The sequence below is a fragment of the Vombatus ursinus genome, unplaced genomic scaffold, assembly GCF_900497805.2.
Source record: "Vombatus ursinus unplaced genomic scaffold, bare-nosed wombat genome assembly UNPS02014810.1, whole genome shotgun sequence".
NCBI lineage: Eukaryota > Metazoa > Chordata > Mammalia > Diprotodontia > Vombatidae > Vombatus > Vombatus ursinus.
In genome coordinates, this window is record NW_020954588.1 from 28293870 (window position 1) to 28311260 (window position 17391).

The window sequence follows — 17391 nt, forward strand, 5'->3', positions numbered from 1 at the left end:
CCCTCAGTAAGTTGCTACCACCCTTAGTATGTTTCCACTGGATATACGAAATGCAAATACCCTTGGAACATGGTTGTATCATTCTAACATAGAAATGGAATTTCATTTGAGGAAAGAAGAGAGAGGATTGTCAATAAGAGGTGTGTGACTCCAAGGTCACCTCAAGGTGGGCATGACTCATTCTTCAAGGGACACCTGAACACTGAACACTCCCTTTGAATCTCAGAGAATAGACTCACTCAACAGGAATGGGGAAAGCCCTGAACTCTAATACTTATGGTTTCTAGCACTAACAAGCTTTAAAAAATGGCAGAATGGATAGAGTACTGGTTCTGTAGTCAGAGGAACTGGGTTCAAATCCCGCTTCTAATGGTTATTGCTTTTGTGAACCTAGGCAAGTCACTTAACCACCATGGGTCTCAGTTTCCCCATCTGTAAAATTCAGAAGTTAGACTGATGACCCCTGAGGTCTCTTCCATCTGTGATGCTAAATCGAATCATGTACAACATCTGAGGAAAAAGGGATTTCAGAGACTGACCAAGATTCTAAACGTAAAGACTCTCTGGATGTAGTCTGCCCTACTTCTGGGCTGCACTAAATATTCAGAGTTTTCTCCTACATCAAGCATAACTTTGCTTTCCTGCAATTCCCTGCCACTGCCCCGATTCTGCTGAATGGGCCCAAGTAGGCAGCAGATAGATGGAAAGCTGGATTTGGAGTTAGAAAGACTAGAGTTCCATTCCTACATTAGATGCTGACTAGCTATGGGACCCTGGGTGAGTCGCTTAAATCTCTGCCTCAGTTTCCCCATCAATAAAATATAGATAAAAATTGTACTTACCTCTCAGGGTTTTTGTGAGGATAAAATGAGACAGTATTAGCTTACCAATACTAAAAAAATACTCTTTTTCATTTTAATAAAGTTAAAATGCTATAAATGATAGTGATTATTATTAGTGGGGGAAGGGAATTAGCATTTATATAGAGCCCACTATTGTCAGGCCCTATGTTAAGGGCTTTTACAAATATTATCTCATTTGTTCCTCACCACAATCATGGAAGGTAGGTGCTATTATATATTACCATATTTTTATAATGGATATTATTGTATATATTATCATAAGATATACATAATCATATAATTGAGGAAATTGGGGCAAATAGAGGTTAAGTGATCTGCCCAGGGTCATACAGATAGTCTTAGGCCAAATTTGAACTCAGGTCTTCTTGACTCCAGGCCAGGAACTCTATCCACTGTATCGCCAACTGCCTACTTATTATTTAAGCAAAATAAATCTGTTGCATTCCCCACGACAGTCCTTTAAATACGTTAAAACAATCTTCTTGTTCCCTCCTACACCTTCTCTTCTCCAAACTAAAAATCTCTACTTCCTTCAAGTGATTCCCCACACTTCATGAATTTTAAATCTAGTCTCAGACCAGACACTTGACACTTAATAGCTGTGTGATCCTGGTCAAGTCACTTAACCCAGATTGCCTCGCCGTAAACAAACAAACAAACAAACAAACAAATAAATAGATAAATGGATGAATGAATGGATGAATGGATGGATGAATGGCTGGATGGATGGATGAATAAATGAATGAATGAATGAATAAATAAATAAATAAAATAAACAACCAAACAGATAAATAAGTACATAAAGTCCATATAGCCCAAATGGAAGGTCAGATGATTATTTGTGTAGTATGATGAGCACTTTCTACCCATAATCATCCTTCTAGTCATCCTGATTCACCATTTTGGACCATCTTTTCTTCTCTTTCTCTTTTTCTCTGTCTCCTTCCCTCTCTGTCTCTGTCTCTGTCTCTGTCTGTCTGTCTGTCTGTCTCTCTCTCTCTCTCTCTCGTCCCCTCCCCTGCCCATATGTAATCAATTGCCAAGTTTTACCAAATCTTCCTCCACAACACCTGTAAAATCTACCCTCTTCTTTCAACCCCAATGGTCTTGACTGTTTTTGAGGCCCTCATCATCTTTAACCTGCACTATTGCAATAGCCTTCTAATTAGTCTTCTTGCCTCCCATCTCTCCCCATTCCAAGTCATCTTCCACTTGGCTGTCAAATTAGTATTCCTAAAGTCCAGCTCTGACCATGTCACCTTCCTGCTCAACACTCTACAGTGCCTCTAATGAAATAGGAGCATAGATTTAGAGCTGGAAGATATCTTGGAGAACATTGAGTACAGCTGCTTTGTTTTACAGGTGGATCAATGGCCTCCCCAAGAGGTTAAATGATGAGCCCAGGACCATACAGCTGGTGAGTTTCTTGAGGTAGAATTTGGGGTCAGGTATTCATGACTCCAAATTCAATGCTCTATCCACCATGTCACAAAGCCTTTCCAGTGTGGCATTTTTATAGCTCTCCACAACCTGTCTCCTACCTATCTTTCCAATGTTCTTTCTTAGAAGCATACAGAAAATTCCATCTCCCACCTCCAGGTTTTTGCACAGTGAGTCCTCCCATCTAAAATTCATTTCCTCTTCACTTTCTTAGAATCAATGCCTGACTTCCTTTGAAGCCCAGTTTAGAGCCGTGTCCTATACAGAAACATTCTTTGGAGCCCCCTCCCCCCTGAGTATTAGCACTCTCTCCTCTTTGAGATAACTTTTTACATATTTTATATTTATTAACATTGTTACTGGTTTCCAAGCAGTAGAAAGTCAGCTCCTGGAGGGTTGGAACTCCTGGTTGTAGTTGTTGTTTTGTCTTTGTATTCCCAGCTAGGTGCTGCCACAGGGCACAAAGCACTGGGTTTGGAATCAGGAAGACTCATCTTCCTGAGTTCAAATCTGGCAACAGACATGTATTGGCTGGGTGACCCTGGGCAAGTCACTTAACCCTGCTTGCCTCAGTTTCCTCATTTGTAAAATGAGCTAGAGAAGGAAATGACAAGTCACTCCAGTATGTTTGCCAAGAAAATCCCAAATGGGGTCACGAAGAGTCAGACATGACTGAACAACAATAACAATTCCAGCACCTAGCACAACAATGTCATGCATGCAGTAAGTGCTCATTAAAAGTTTGTTTTGAATTGACTTCTTTGCACCCATCACGCTTTTTGGAAGGATTTTGTAAGAAGAAATATCAGTCTATTATATTTGTCTTTTTTGTCTCAATCTATGATTTCATTGTGTAAGGAACTGTTGGTAAGGAATTTCCCTCTACCGAAGCATATTAGCAATTGTTCTGAAAATTATAGGCTCAGAAAGTGGCTTGAGGCACTGAAAGGTTAATCAACTTGCCCAGGGTTGCACAGCCAGTATGAATCAGAGGTAGGTCTGGAACACAGGTCCTTCTGACTCTGAAATTAGTTCTTTCTACCCTCTACCATTCTGTCTTTCTATCTACAATATAGCTCTATAGACTACACACAGTGTTTGGCATGTAATAGGCATTTAATAAATGTTTGTCAATTGATTGAGAACAACACAGGTCCATCATGAAATCCAATCCAAAGGGGATTTATTTTCTGAAGCACCAGAAAGATCTCACTCTACCGTGAGAAGCCACCTGGGGTGATGAAAAAAGCAATAATTTAGTAGACAGAAGATTTGGGTTCAAATCTTGCCTTTGTCACTTATCTGGGTGATCTTAGGAAGGCACTTAATCTCTCAAGACCTAAGCCTCTTCATCAGCAAAAAAGAAGGTGATTGGATGAAATAACCTTTTAGGTCCTTTATAATGATCCCTTATCTACCTATAAAACAGCCTTATGCCTTAGGTTCATAGGATGATACTATGAAATAATGATTGTTGTTCAGTCATGTCAGACTCTTTGTGACCCCATTTGGGGTTTTCTTGGCAAAGATACTGAAGTGGTTTGCTGTATCCTTCTCTAGATCATTTTACAGATGAGGAAACTGAGTCAAACAGGATTAAGGGATGTTCCCAAGGTCATACAGCTAGTAAGTGTTTGAGGCCAGATTTGAACTCAGAAGTGATGCTCTGTGTGCTGCACCACCTGGCTGCCCACAATAATAGCAGTAATAAAGGTATTAATAATAATGCTAATGATAACTTTTATGTGCCCCCAAGCAACTATCTAAAGCTTTCAGTTATTAAAAAGTTCGACCACATCAGTAGAGGGAGTTTTCACACTGTCATTCCCTCTACCAATAAAATCACAAGACTGGAAAAAATAATTTCTGGACAGAATTCAAGGGTACTACCTGTATCTTTTATAGAAAGGAAACAGATTTCTCAGCTCATTAAAAAAAACAAACCCACATGACATACTAAGAAAAAAATATTTTCTTTCTCCCCTTTCATTAAAAAAAATAACAGTTGATAATGAAATGAAAATAAATGAAGCCATTCTACCTTATGGAGGAGGAAGAGGAGGAGGCTTCGGGGAGCTGTCCAGCACAGCTGCAATTTCTCTAGCACCCTGATCTTTTCCCCTCTGGGCCAGTTGTTCCTGACTGGTCCAAGAATGAGGACATCCTGGCCTTTTTATTGCATTGCATTCCTCTACTTCAGTTTTGTGCTTATTGGTATAATGTCCTGTTCTTCTTGTGATGGTTAGAGTACTAGACCTGAATTCAGGAAGACCTGAGTTCAAATCCAGATTCAGACACATACTAGCTATGAGACCCTTGGAAATTTCCTTCACTTCCTGATATGGGCATTGCCATATGTACCTTGAAAGTAGGCATTGTGAGGCTTTGTAAACCCAGTCACTGTGTCAAAGGGCAAATTTGAACACTGGTCTTCCAGCACACTTTCCTTATGCCAAATTGCCCCTCTAAGGCAGGAGATAGTCAACCTGAACTTCTAACTCTGTTGCCCTGGCCCTAAATCTTTGCCTTCTGAACCTCGCATGCTGAGAAGTCATTTGTCACTTTTTCATTTTCCATCCAAGTTTTGCAAGCAGGTGACCCCCTTGTTTCTTCTGACAGCATCTCCTGTCTTCCCAAGTCCCAACCAGGGTGGCCTATTCCCTAACATTTTCCATGAGTTTCTTCCATGTCTCTCCACAGCCCTACCCTGAGACCCCATCAACCCCAAAGCACCCTCTCCCTGAATAAAACTTTGAAGTCATTTACTGCTGTGGTCCTTTTCATTGAATGTTTTTTCAACCTTTTGAACTTTTCATAATCCAATTTTGTTTTGGTCCAAACATGTCTTCATCTTTTGGCTTTTGAAGGGAAACTTCCATTCTGGTACACCATGAGGACATGTGTGCCCAGAGGACAAAAGCTATTGGGAGATAGGAGAGTGTGAACTGCTCCAGAGGAAACCCTTGGGAACAGCTCATCCTCAGCATCTGGAGGAGTTCACATGTTCTTCAGAACAACCCTGCTCTCGTAGGACTTGGGAGAGAGAAATGTACCAATAGGCTTCTCCCTCCTCCCACTTTTCCGAAGCCTTGCCTGTCATCTCCTTTTCAATCTGCTACCTCTGTGTGTGTGTGTGTGTGTGTGTTGTGTGTGCACAGTCAGCTTTCCAGAAATGTGCAATAAATTAGAGAGGGGAACTTAATGTTCCAGACATGGAGGGGAAGGGATGTGGTTGAACTTGATCAGCATTCTGCTTATGCATAGAAGGAGGAAGTGTAAAGCAACAAAACGTGGATTACTTTCGAACATTACTATTTTTAATGCTGTTCTCATTTAAGCTATCCCTGTCAGCAGGCTGGGAATAGAACATAACTAGGTTATGTGTGTGTGTGTGTGTGTGTGTGTGTGTGTGTGTGTGTGTGTATGTGTGTGTGGGGGTGTTGAATGCATTTAGATTTAGGGTAGGTTCTGAACTTTTACAAGTAACCCAGCCTGCCTTTTGAGGAAATGCCATATTTTCTGAAGTTTGAGCAAGAGGGAAAAAGCAAAACAAAGATATGCGCCTTTATTTTCCTCTGCCAAGAGAAAAAGCGATGGGAATAATGGTGACCAAGAAAGTAAGCTCAGAGCTTTGCGCGTAGTAGGTACCAAATAGATGCTCCATGAGTGAATGAAACAGCTCAAACCGAATTACTTGTTTTGATCAAGAATCATAGAATCTCAGAACTGGACAGGCTCTCAGAGAATGTCTAGTTCAACCTGTAGCTAATTAAGAATCCCTTCCACATGTATCATAGCCTAACATGTCCACCCAGTCTTTGCTTGCTTTACAAAGCAGCAGGTTGAACTAGAGATGACCTCTGTGATCCCATTTAGCTCTACATGTACGTCCTAGGGTTCTAAAACTTCCATCTTTTGCTCCTAGTTCTGCCCTCCGGCCTCCAGCAGAATAAGCCCAACCCCCCTATATGGTTATGATGTCTCCAGGCTAAAAGTCTCCATTTCCTTCAATGAAATCCTCCAATCTCATGAAGTCAAGCTGTTTCACCATACTATCACCCACTTTGGGATGCTTTCCAGCTAATCGATGATTTTTCTCCAAATTGGCTCCCAGAAAGGGTCCCATCATTCCAGATACAGTTGGACTATTACCTCCCTAGCCCTAGACATTATTCCTCTGCTAATGTTTTCATTCTTTTTCTTGTCTGACAGATCACATTGTTGACTCATTTTGAACTTGCAGCCCATGACAGATCCCACTCTTTGGCAGATGTATTGCTGTCCAGTAATACTTTCCCCCCTTCCCCACTTCCATGTCATACTTATTTACTTTGGCTGCAGGTAAGTGGCTCAGTGGATAGAACACTGAGCCTGGGGTCAGGAAGACCTGAGTTCAAATATAGCCTCAGACACTTGCTAGCTGTGTGAACTTTGGGCAAGACACTTGATTTCTGTTTGCCTCACTTGCTTCAACTGTAAAATAGAGATAATAATAGCACCTATGTCCCAGAGTTGTTATGAGGATCAAATAAGATATTTGAAAGGCAATTAGCACAGTGCCTGGCATAGAGTAGGCACTCAATAAATGCTCATTCTTTCCCTTCCTGCCCTACTTGTAAAGCTGATTTTTTGAACCCAAGTGTAAGACTTTGCATTCATCCCTTTTAAATTTCATCTTCTTTGGTCTAGTCTAGTGTTATAGCCTGTCAAAATATTTTTGGATCCTGGCTTTGAACATGCTCAGATTCTGCATGCTTCCCCTGGGCTCCAGACCTTGCTGTCTTTATTAGCACAAAATGTCATAATTCATTTCCATCAGCAGCTCATCCTTGCTAATGTAACATGATGCTCTGCCATTATGGATTATTCTGGGCTGTCTTACCCTAAAAACATATGTACGCCGAGGGCATGCTACTTGCTAAGAGACAGTGGGATCTGTCACCCAACCACGGCTGGTCGTCCTATGGTTGTTCTTAGAGGAACCTGGACTGGGAGAAAGCATCATTCCTACAAAGCAGGGGTGCTATCCCAGCATTCCCCCTAGCAGGATCAGCATAGATACCTGCCTGAGAATCACCCTGAACCCAGTTCTCACTCACTCCTACAGTGACAGGAAACCTTCAAGCTGTCCCTAAGGAAAAACCATGAATTTGCTCCATTTTGACTTCATCTTTCTCTATTTCCTCCTCCCTTTTCTTTTTAAAAAATATTTTTATTGATATCTTTTTTTTTGACATCATCTCAATTTTCCCCTGTATCCCTTTCCCTCCTGCCTCCTGGAGGAAAGTAGGTAGATAGGAACTCCCAGAACCATTATGGACTTTTTTTTTTCTAATAAAGAAAAAGATGTGAAAACAAATTCTGCAAAACCAATCAACACATTGAAAGAATCCAACATTATGTGCAATAATCCTTACTGGTAGACACCCAGCTCCACAAAGAGTTGTCCTTCCATTTCAATTTGTCTCTTTTTTCTAGCTCTCCTCATTTCTCACCCCAGGTAACTGACCACCCAGGGGTAGACTGTGAAAAGAGCATCGGCTCTGGACTTCATCTGCAAAATGAGAGGGTTGGACCTAATGACCGCCCAGCCACCTCCTAGCTTTAGATTTAAGATCCAGCTCTAGGCTTAGCCTTATGAGTAGCCTTTGGCTGCAAGAGCCATAACTAGGACTGACCAATCAGAGCCTTGCCAGGGGTGCAACACAGTAGTCTCAAAACCAGCAGAATGCAGCACCTGGTAAGTAAAAGTAATTGGGTAAAATAGGAAGTTACCAGCGAGTTCACTTCTTTACTCTGGCCACTGCACCCCAGGTGGATTTTCCTCTCCCTAAGGGCTTCGGATGAGTTTTTGCCCACTGGGCCATTTGAGTCTCATTTGAAGGACCTGGAGATACTCGGCTTGGAGGAGAGAGAGAAAGCTTTGGTAGCTGGGTGAATGGTTGTCAAGTCTCAGATCCGTTAACCTTGCTCTCCTTGGGTAGAATCCAGAACAGTGAATGGAATTTACAGGTTACAGGATTAGGCTCAATGTTACATGACAAAAAACTTCCTAATTAAAAGCCCTAAGGGCTATGTCAGGAGGCCATGGGTTCTTTCTCTCTTTAGGTCTTCAAGGACAGGCTGGACTTGTCTCAGATGTTATAGAGGGGAGTCTTTCTTAAAAGTGGGCTGTCTGCCAAGGCCCCTTCTCCATATTGGATTCTGGGATTCCATGAGCAAGCATGAGCCTCAAATCCCTACAGACTTGAATAAGAAAATTTCTCTAGCAGAACCTTAACTCTCCTCCAAATGCTCTTCCTCCCAATTTCATGGTATTCCCATAAATGAAATGCCAGAATGAGTGTAAGGCTGTCCAATCCATTCTGGACTTTGCTCTGTACAATTACCCTAGCTGCTTGTAGGGCTATTGGGAGAATCAAATGAGATAATGTATTGCCTAGGGGAGTAGGGGTGGGCAGGGAGGGCTGACCAGAAGGACAGAGAAGAGAGCTTTGAACTGCAGCCTCCCAAAAGGAATAGTCTAGCATGGGGAAGGAAGGGACAAGCCAGGATAGATTAGTTCCATCAGCCTTCTCAAGAAGCATAATTTTGTATTTCTTTAAAGTCAGTAGTCAAAAATGTGTGGAAGAATCACCTATCACCAAGTGATATTGAGCACCTACTATGTGCCATGCTGTGCAATCAGTGCTGGTCATACAAGTATAAAAGTGAGATAGTTTCTGCCTTCAGGGAACTTATAGTTTAAAATGAAGAGGAATGAAGTTCTAGTTCTTCTTGGGGGAGCTGGGAATATTTTGTACTTCAATTTCATCATCACATCTGAAACTTCTCTTTTTAATACATAAATTTCACCATTGCTTCTGAAATTCTTTTCTTTTAGCCTCCTGTTACCTCTTCTTTCCATTAGCTAGGGGAGTGAGAAGCCATCAGGGAAGGGATATGAGTCACAGGATGAGGAAGGAGTAGTGGGAAAGAAATGGGGGGAGTCACTCTTCCTGTTCTTTTCATACCTCCTTCCCTCTCCAAACTTGTTTGAAGTGGGAATACACAAACTCCCCTACTGTGACCACCTCCCCTCCACCCCAAAATGTGTCACATATCGTAGGAGGTCATGGAAGGTTGGTTGAATTAACTTGACGGTTTGTGGGGTATGTTAGTGGCTGAGCGCTTTTCGTCATCTTCATCATCTATGGAGAGAAAAGTCCGGGAGGGTTTCTTTTACTCTCCAGCCAAAAAGCATATGCTGTTTACACTCTCCTGAGCTCCAAAGGGGAGGATCTGAATGAAGATGTCTGCATTTGACTAATGTTAGCAATATTTCCATTAGGAAAGCCAAACTTCTGGAGTAATCCAGTGGCAGCTAGCCCACCCGCCCTTCTAGCTTTTCCAGAGCTGTGGATTTCTCTTCAATGGTTGGTTTTAGAGACCAAAGAGTTTGGACATAATCAGGAATTGAGTTATGGTAGTTATGGCTGTACCTTTAGCCATCATGTCAACACATGTCACTGGATATGTGGCCTCCTCCTAGTGGGCCATTAATTAATTTCATTCATTAAGAATGGAACCTGGAGAGAAACACAGGATTGCAGAACTGGAGGGAACCTCAGGGCCTAAATTATCCAAATCATATTCCCCAAAGTATCCCCAGTACAATATGGCTTACCAGGGGTGATCCTGACTTTGGGGGACCAGTGAAGGGTTTTGGACATGGAAGTCATGGGATCAGGTCATTGTAATAGGAAGATTAATTTATTATACACACTCACACCCACACCCACATCTATCTATCTATCTATCTATCTATCTATCTATCTATCTATCTATCTATCTACCTAGTGTGGAGGACCTCATTCCATTTTAGATAGCTCTAATTTGGAGGAAGTTGTTTTTTTTCTGACATCAAATCTATATTTGTCTCTTTGTGACTTCCAACCTTTCCCTTTAGTTCTGCCCTCTAGGACCAAGCAGAGCAAATCTAATCCCTTTTTCTCTCTAATCCTTAAAGAGGGCTATTGTGTGCCCCTGAGCCTTCTCTTCTCCAGGCAAAATATTCCCAGTCCCACCAATATATCTTAATGCCTTCCCCTCTCTGTAAATTATTTATATTTATATATACTTACATGTGTCCATTCTGTCTTTCCCTAAAGAGCAGTAGCTCCTTGAAAGCAGGATCTGTTTTTTTGGGTTTTTTTGTCTTTGTATTCCTAACACCTGGCAAAGAATAGGTGCTTAATAAATTCTTGATTCATTGGCTGATGCAGCAAAAACTTGAGGTCCTTCACCATTGTACATGCCCTGCTCTGGACGTTGTCCAGCTCATTGATGTCTTCCCTATACTGTGGTGCCCAGAACCAAATATGGTCATCCACTTGGGATCTGATTAGGCAGAGGGCAGTATGTTTATCTTCTCCTTATTCCTGAATGGAGCCATTGTTTCTGAGGACTTACATTTAACTCTCCAAAATGGAAGAGCCTCGAGAAAAGCTTGACCAGCACAACCAGAGATGCGCAGAGCATGGCCAAACCAAAAGCCAGGTCAAGGGTTTGTAGAATCAGGTGGTACTCTTCATAGTGGGGTGGATCCACACATATTGATGGGTATCTCATATAAGGAAAAGGAAACATCACTGCATAACCCAGATAATTGGTTCCAGCAATTCCTGAGAATGAGTAGTAGCAATATGGCCCCAGAAAGGCAGATTGTATAGCAATTGCCATTTGAAGTGGGCATCCAATGACACTCAGGATGGCAAAGGTGAAACTAGCTTCCCACTGAAAAGGAGACAAAGGAATTGTTTGTTATTTTTCATGGGGATTGTTTCCAAATCTTCATGGTAAACATGAAATAAAACATCCTGGCTTCTCCTCCTTCCTCTTAGTCATGGGAAGGCAAGAGGTTCATTCTCTCCTTCCCAGACCTTTGTATTCTCCTTTTCAATTAGCAGCTTGGCAGCCAGCAAAGATAAGAGAGGAAAGCTACTTTCAGCCAAAGATAGAGAGAGATAGCTTCTTCATTCTGTGGAGCTTTCACCCTAATATCTGGGTGGTGGCATCACTACTCTTTGGGGCAAGGAAGACAATGGAGGGAGTCATTCCACTGAGCAGCAGAGTCTTGAAGATACACTAATATTAATATGGGCATGATAAGGGTAGGGACTAGACCTTTGATATCACTGGAATAGGGAACTCCCAGATGAGGAAAGTCCCTCTACTACTACAGTTCAGCATCTCCTCTTCTACTTATAGTGTGAAAGAGTTGCCTAGAATGCCTAGAGGTGAGCTGACTTACCTGCCCAGGGTCACATAGACAGTATGGGTCAGAGGTAGGTCATGAATTCAGGTCTTCCTGGCTCCAGCTCTCTCTAATAGACATGGAAGCAAAAAAAGGTGTCCTACACTTCCCTCCTTGTGCCCTTGTAGAAAGAAGAAGTAGTGCAACTTGGGAAAGCACTGGCCTTGGAGTTAGGAAGACCCGAGTTCAAATTCTACCTCTTTAAGCTTCAAGTGACTCTCTTAAGACTTATCTAGTAAGTTGTAAATGGATAGCAGTCTTGAATTGGCATTGGTGGAGAAAGTTACCATGTCTATGAAGTTAACAGCTTCCTGACATATTGACTCAATAACAGTGAATAACGTCACTTAACCTCGATAGGCCTCAGTTTCCTCATCTGTAAAAATAGGGGATTAGACTAGGTCTAATGTCCCTTTCAACTGAAAAACTATGATCATATGACAGGAAACTGTAAGGAATAGATAAGAAGTTTGAAAGAAAAACACTTATTTGAAAAAGTTAGATTCTTGTATTCATCCTATACACCTTTACATAATTAATTAATCTTCTGCACGTGTGGATCTAATCATCTCACTCCCCTGTTCACCATCCTCCAATAGCTCCCTATTGCCTACTGAATGAAGGGCAAGCTTAATATCTATCATTTGGCTTGTCCCTTTCAAGCTGCTTACTTACTCTATATGTGGCATACCCTCTCCTCCAAATCAGATGGACTGTTCCTTGTTTCCAGGGCAAACCTTGTATGTTACCCCTTCCATGTTTTTGCATACATGGCCCTTAAAATGCCCTCCATCAATGGATATCCTGCTCATCCTTTGAAACTCAGCTCAGCTACAATCTATACCATGAAATCTTACTTGTAACATCCAGCTAGGACTATCTGTACTTTCTTTGAACTTCTCTGACTTTTTGAATATACTTCTCTTAGGTACTTAGAACATTCTCTGATATTTGTTTCTAGTTATTTACAGGATCATAGTTGGAAGGGATCTTATTGATCACCTAATCCAGTCTCTTCACTCCATTTTGCTGTGTCTAATATTTTATCTCCATTACCAGATTACAGACTCTTTAAAGACAAGGAATATGTGTTATTTACATTGGATTTTCTTTAGTGCTTAAAACAGTAGGCATTAAATGTGTTTTTAACTGGATTTAATTAAATTCTGACTCTATCACTCTCTTACTCTGAGATCTTGGGGGAAGGAAAAGGAAAAGAAATAAGCTTTTATCTAGTGCTTATTATGTGCCAGGCGCCCTTGTAAGTTCTTTGCTAATATTATTTGATCCTCATAACAACCCTAGCAAGTAGATACTGTTATTATTCCAAATTTACAGTTGAAGAAACTGAGGAAAACAGAGGTTAAGTGACTTGCCCAGAGTCACACAGTTAGTAAGTGTCAGAAGCTGGGTTTTGAAGGAATTTGAGGAGATTAGAACTTCAAGTGGTAGTGGGAATTGGGTGAACCACACTGACTCCATGTTGTGACTCAATCTAGCTTGGTTCACTTTCTACTCAATTGTGAGTCTAATACAATTTCTGTCTTGTCAGAAAACTACTCAATTGTGGGAATTGTGAGAAAACCTGGCCCTGTGTGGCTGGGAAGCTAGACCCCTCGACCTGCTACCTAGAGACCCTTAACTAAAGACCTATGTTATGCTGACCAGAAATGCAGCCAGATCTGAAGATGGATGCAAAGAGCTTTCTCACCATTATACATCTCAAGCAGACACATATGTCTTATGTGAAAACTGGCCTATACTGGTTAATTAATTATTGTTATTAGTTATTGAATACTGACACTTGGGGGGAGTGGGACACCTGTTTTTTTTTTTATTTCAAGGAATTTCACCTATTCACTTTCCCCCTTCCAATTTGGAAAGTCCCTAATCTTTCCTCCAATTAGAAATCAGATTACCTAATTTTATATCCTGGTTAACGGTTTTCTTTTAATTAATTGGCTTTATTTGATTAATTACTTTTAATGAATAAAAATCTGTTTCCCCCTATTCGAGGTCCATTCCTAAGCTGAGGAGGCCTAGTCCTGATTTGTTGCCCAATTGGTATGCACTGCTTAATAAATAGATATGCTCAGAAGCTTGAACCTTTGTTTCCTCAATCATTTCATCTGTCATCTGCCACAATTTAAGCTTGGGTCTTCTTGACTCCAGGCCCCGTGTTCTATCTGCTTCACCACCTCATTGATCTTGGGCAAGTTGTTTAATTTCTCTGAGCCCTAGTTTTCTCATCCATAAAATGAGGGGGTTACAAAAGATGACTTCTGAGGCTCCTCCTAGCTCTGAATCTATGATTCCATGAACCTACATTCACTGAGCTTAAAATGATGACCTCAGGAAAAGTCATTCCCCTCTGTGGCATAAATAAAGTGCAAGGGAGAAATTCACTATGGGCATTTTATCCACATTTCCAATTTGGGGGCATTTCTACACCCTGTCTTTGTAATGCCAACTTATATGATCCTACTATTTTTTTTCTTTAATGTTCTACTTTTATTTCAAAGAGGCAGTAAAGTAGATTGATTCGTGCAAGACTTTCAGAGTCAATGGTTGAAATAAAGATTTCTGAGCTAACCCTCAGTTTATCAGATTCAATGAACAGAATTCTTCTTCCCTTGAAGATCGAAGATTTATCTTTAGGAGGGTGATTTTAAAAAAATGAACCACCTTTGGACATTAGAAGGAATCCCAAAGGTGGAGCACTGGGTAGGGGTCAGAGCACCTGAGTTTAAGTCCTGCCTTTCCTACTTACTCCCTAGGTGGTCATGGAAAAGTCATTAATCTTGCTGGACCTGGGTTTCCACATCTTTAAAATGGGTGGAGAGTTGGACAAGATGGATTCCAAGGTCTTTTATAGCTCTATGGTTTTGACATCCCCAACCACTCCATAGTAAACACCTGTACACTTACCAGAGATCTTTGTGTCTGCTTTCTGTGAGCCCAGAGGACAAGAATGCCAGCAATAACTACCTATAAGAAGAAAAATAGAGGAAAAATGTCAGTGAATGAGTTCATGACTAAAAAGGATTCAGTTCATCTCATGGCATGATGGGTCTACCATGTGCCAGAAAGGGCTACAGATGGCAAACAGCCAAACAAGAGATGTGTATTTAAGAATCCTGTGGTGAGGAGTGAAATAAACCATCCTTGTGGTAAAGGCATAGTTCCTATAGGGACAGAAGGCCACTTCCTGGTTCACCAGGATCCTAAGCTCATAAACACAGAGGCATCTAGGAGGCAGTATGTATAGGGTGCCAGACTTGGAGTCAGGAAGAACTGAATTCAAATCCTGTCCCAGATATTTACTTAGTTGTGAGGTCTTGGGGAAGTCACCTAACCTCGCTCAGCTTCAGTTTTCTCGTCTGTGAAATGGTGATGGTAATAGTTCCTACCTCCCAGAGTCATTGTGAGGTTCAAATATAATGAGATAATATACATTCATGTATGTATGTAAATATATATATATAAAAAACTTTGCATATCTTTTTTAAAATTAATTTATTTTGATTTATCAACAATCACGTCCATAAGCTTTTGAGTTTTACATTTTTCTCTCCTTCCCTCCCCACCTCCCGTCCCAAGATGGCTTGTAATCTGATATAGGCTATACATATACATTTGTATTAAATATATTTTCACATTAGTGATGTTGTAAGTAAGAATTAGAACCTAGGAGGAACCACCAGAAAGAGGAAACAAAATGCAACAGAAGAAAAAAAATAGCAAATAGTATGCTTCGATCTGCATTCAAACTCCATAGTTCTTTCTTTGGATGTAGATAGCATTTTCCATCATGAGACCTTTGGAGATGTCTTAGATCTTTGTATTGCTGAGAAGGGTTAATATCAATATTAGTCATCGCACAATGTGGCTGTTACAGTGTACAACGTTCTCCTGGTTCTGCTCACTTTATTCCGCATCAGACCATACAAGTCTTTCCAGGTTTTTCTGAAATCTTCCTGTTCATCATTTCTTATAGCACAATAGTATTCCATTACATTCATATACCACAACTTGTTCAGCCATTCCCCAATTGATGGGCATCCTCTCAATTTCCAATTCTTTGCCACCACAAAAAGAGCTGCTATAAATATTTTTGTACATCTGGGTCCTCTTCCCATTTGTATGATCTCTTTGGGATACAGCCCTAGATAACTTTGCATATCTTAAAGCACCATATAAATGTCAACTGTTATTATTATTAGATATGAAAGTGAACCCAGAGGCCATTTAGTACAGCCCTCTCATTTGTACAGATTATGGAACTGAGAAAGTCACTCAGGAAATAAGTGGCCCATGTAGGATGGTTACTACCTCTATGGCAATTAAGCAAGATAGCATGTATTTTACTTTATAACCTTTTAAATTAATTTATCAATATTCTTTTTATTAATGTATTGATTTAATTTTATTGCTATATTAATTTAATACAATAATCATGGACATTCATAGAATCCTTTTTTTGTAGGGAACTCCCAGTGTGAACAAACCTTCCATTGGTGTGGAGTAGAAACTCATCTGTAACAGAGTTTTTTGCATCCCCAGGACTTAGCCTCGATCTATGGCACATAGTAGGAATTTAATAAATGTTTGTGGATTGAATGATTGAGTTGCCTAAGGTGTTTGGCGATTTGCCTGGGGTCACACAGTCAGTTTGGGTCAGAGGTAGGACTTGAAGACTCCTATCCATTATGTCAAGTTGCCTTTCTTAATCCTTTTAGCTTTGCAAAATTGTTTGTATACATAATTTCATTTGATCTGCAGCCTCTGGGCCTCAGAAGGGACTAGATTAGATGTTCCCTAAAGCATCCTCCTACCTTGAAGTCTGTGATGCTATAACCCTCACAACAGCCCAGTGAGGTAGATATTTATTGTTGTTGTTGATGATGATGATGATGACGATGATGAAGATTCATTTTTAGTCATGTCCAATTCTTCATGACTCCATTTGAGGTTTTCTTGGCAAAAACACTGGAGTGATTTGCCAGCTCCTTTTCCAGCTCATTTTACAGATGAGGAAACTGAGGCAAACAGGGTTAAGTAACTTGCCCAGGGTCACACAGCTAGTAAGTGTCTGAGAACAGATTTGAGCTCAGGAAGATGAGCCACTATCTATTGCACCACCTAGTTGCCCAAGGTAGGTATTGTGGATATTATTAGTCCCATTTTACAGACTAAAAAAATAAGCTTCAGAGAGACCAATTGATGATAGGGCAAGGGATTTGATCTCATAAACTCAGGTCTCCCTTAACTTCAAAGTCTCACATTCTTTCCCCTATATCCCACTGCCATCATGTTTTATATTGATTAGTATTTTGTATTGATTAGTGTAACGATTAGTATCGTTATTCCCCGGGAAGATAAGTAAGTTTGTTAGAGAATACAGAACCAAGAAGTAACGGTAGGATAGTTTTTTCCATTTTTGTTCTCTAAGGAACTCTGTAGCCTCTGTGGGTTAGGGTAGTATAACAGACTAGGGGACTCTTTCTCATGTAATCAAGATCTGCCATGAAAATCAATTCAGGATGGAGATTTTGTTGTTTTAGCTTCAATGATGCCATTGCCTTAGAAGGGGAATCCATGTATTCTGTGTCAGCAGGAAGAAAGACTGGTGTGCGGGATAGAGTTCTTTGAACAACAAAGTGAAAGGTTGCATCAGAGCTCAGCAAGGAAGAGTCGTTGAGAAATCTTGCCAGGTCCTTGGTTGGGTTGAGTACCAGGTATGAAGAGTGGGAGCTCTGTGGTCAGTCAGGCTTGAGACTATTTCTTCCCAAC

General features: G+C 40.8%; 1 protein-coding gene across 1 annotated transcript in view; it reads right to left on the reverse strand.

Annotated features, from left to right (window-relative positions):
* Positions 1-17391, reverse strand: part of TMEM212 (transmembrane protein 212) — a 32082-nt gene that overhangs the window by 7602 nt on the left and 7089 nt on the right. The window contains exons 2-3 of the mRNA XM_027875840.1: positions 14527-14586; positions 10755-11078 (exon numbers count right to left, since the gene is read on the reverse strand). Of these exons, the coding sequence (XP_027731641.1) occupies positions 10755-11078; positions 14527-14586 (384 nt within the window). The remainder of the gene's footprint in view (positions 1-10754; positions 11079-14526; positions 14587-17391) is intronic.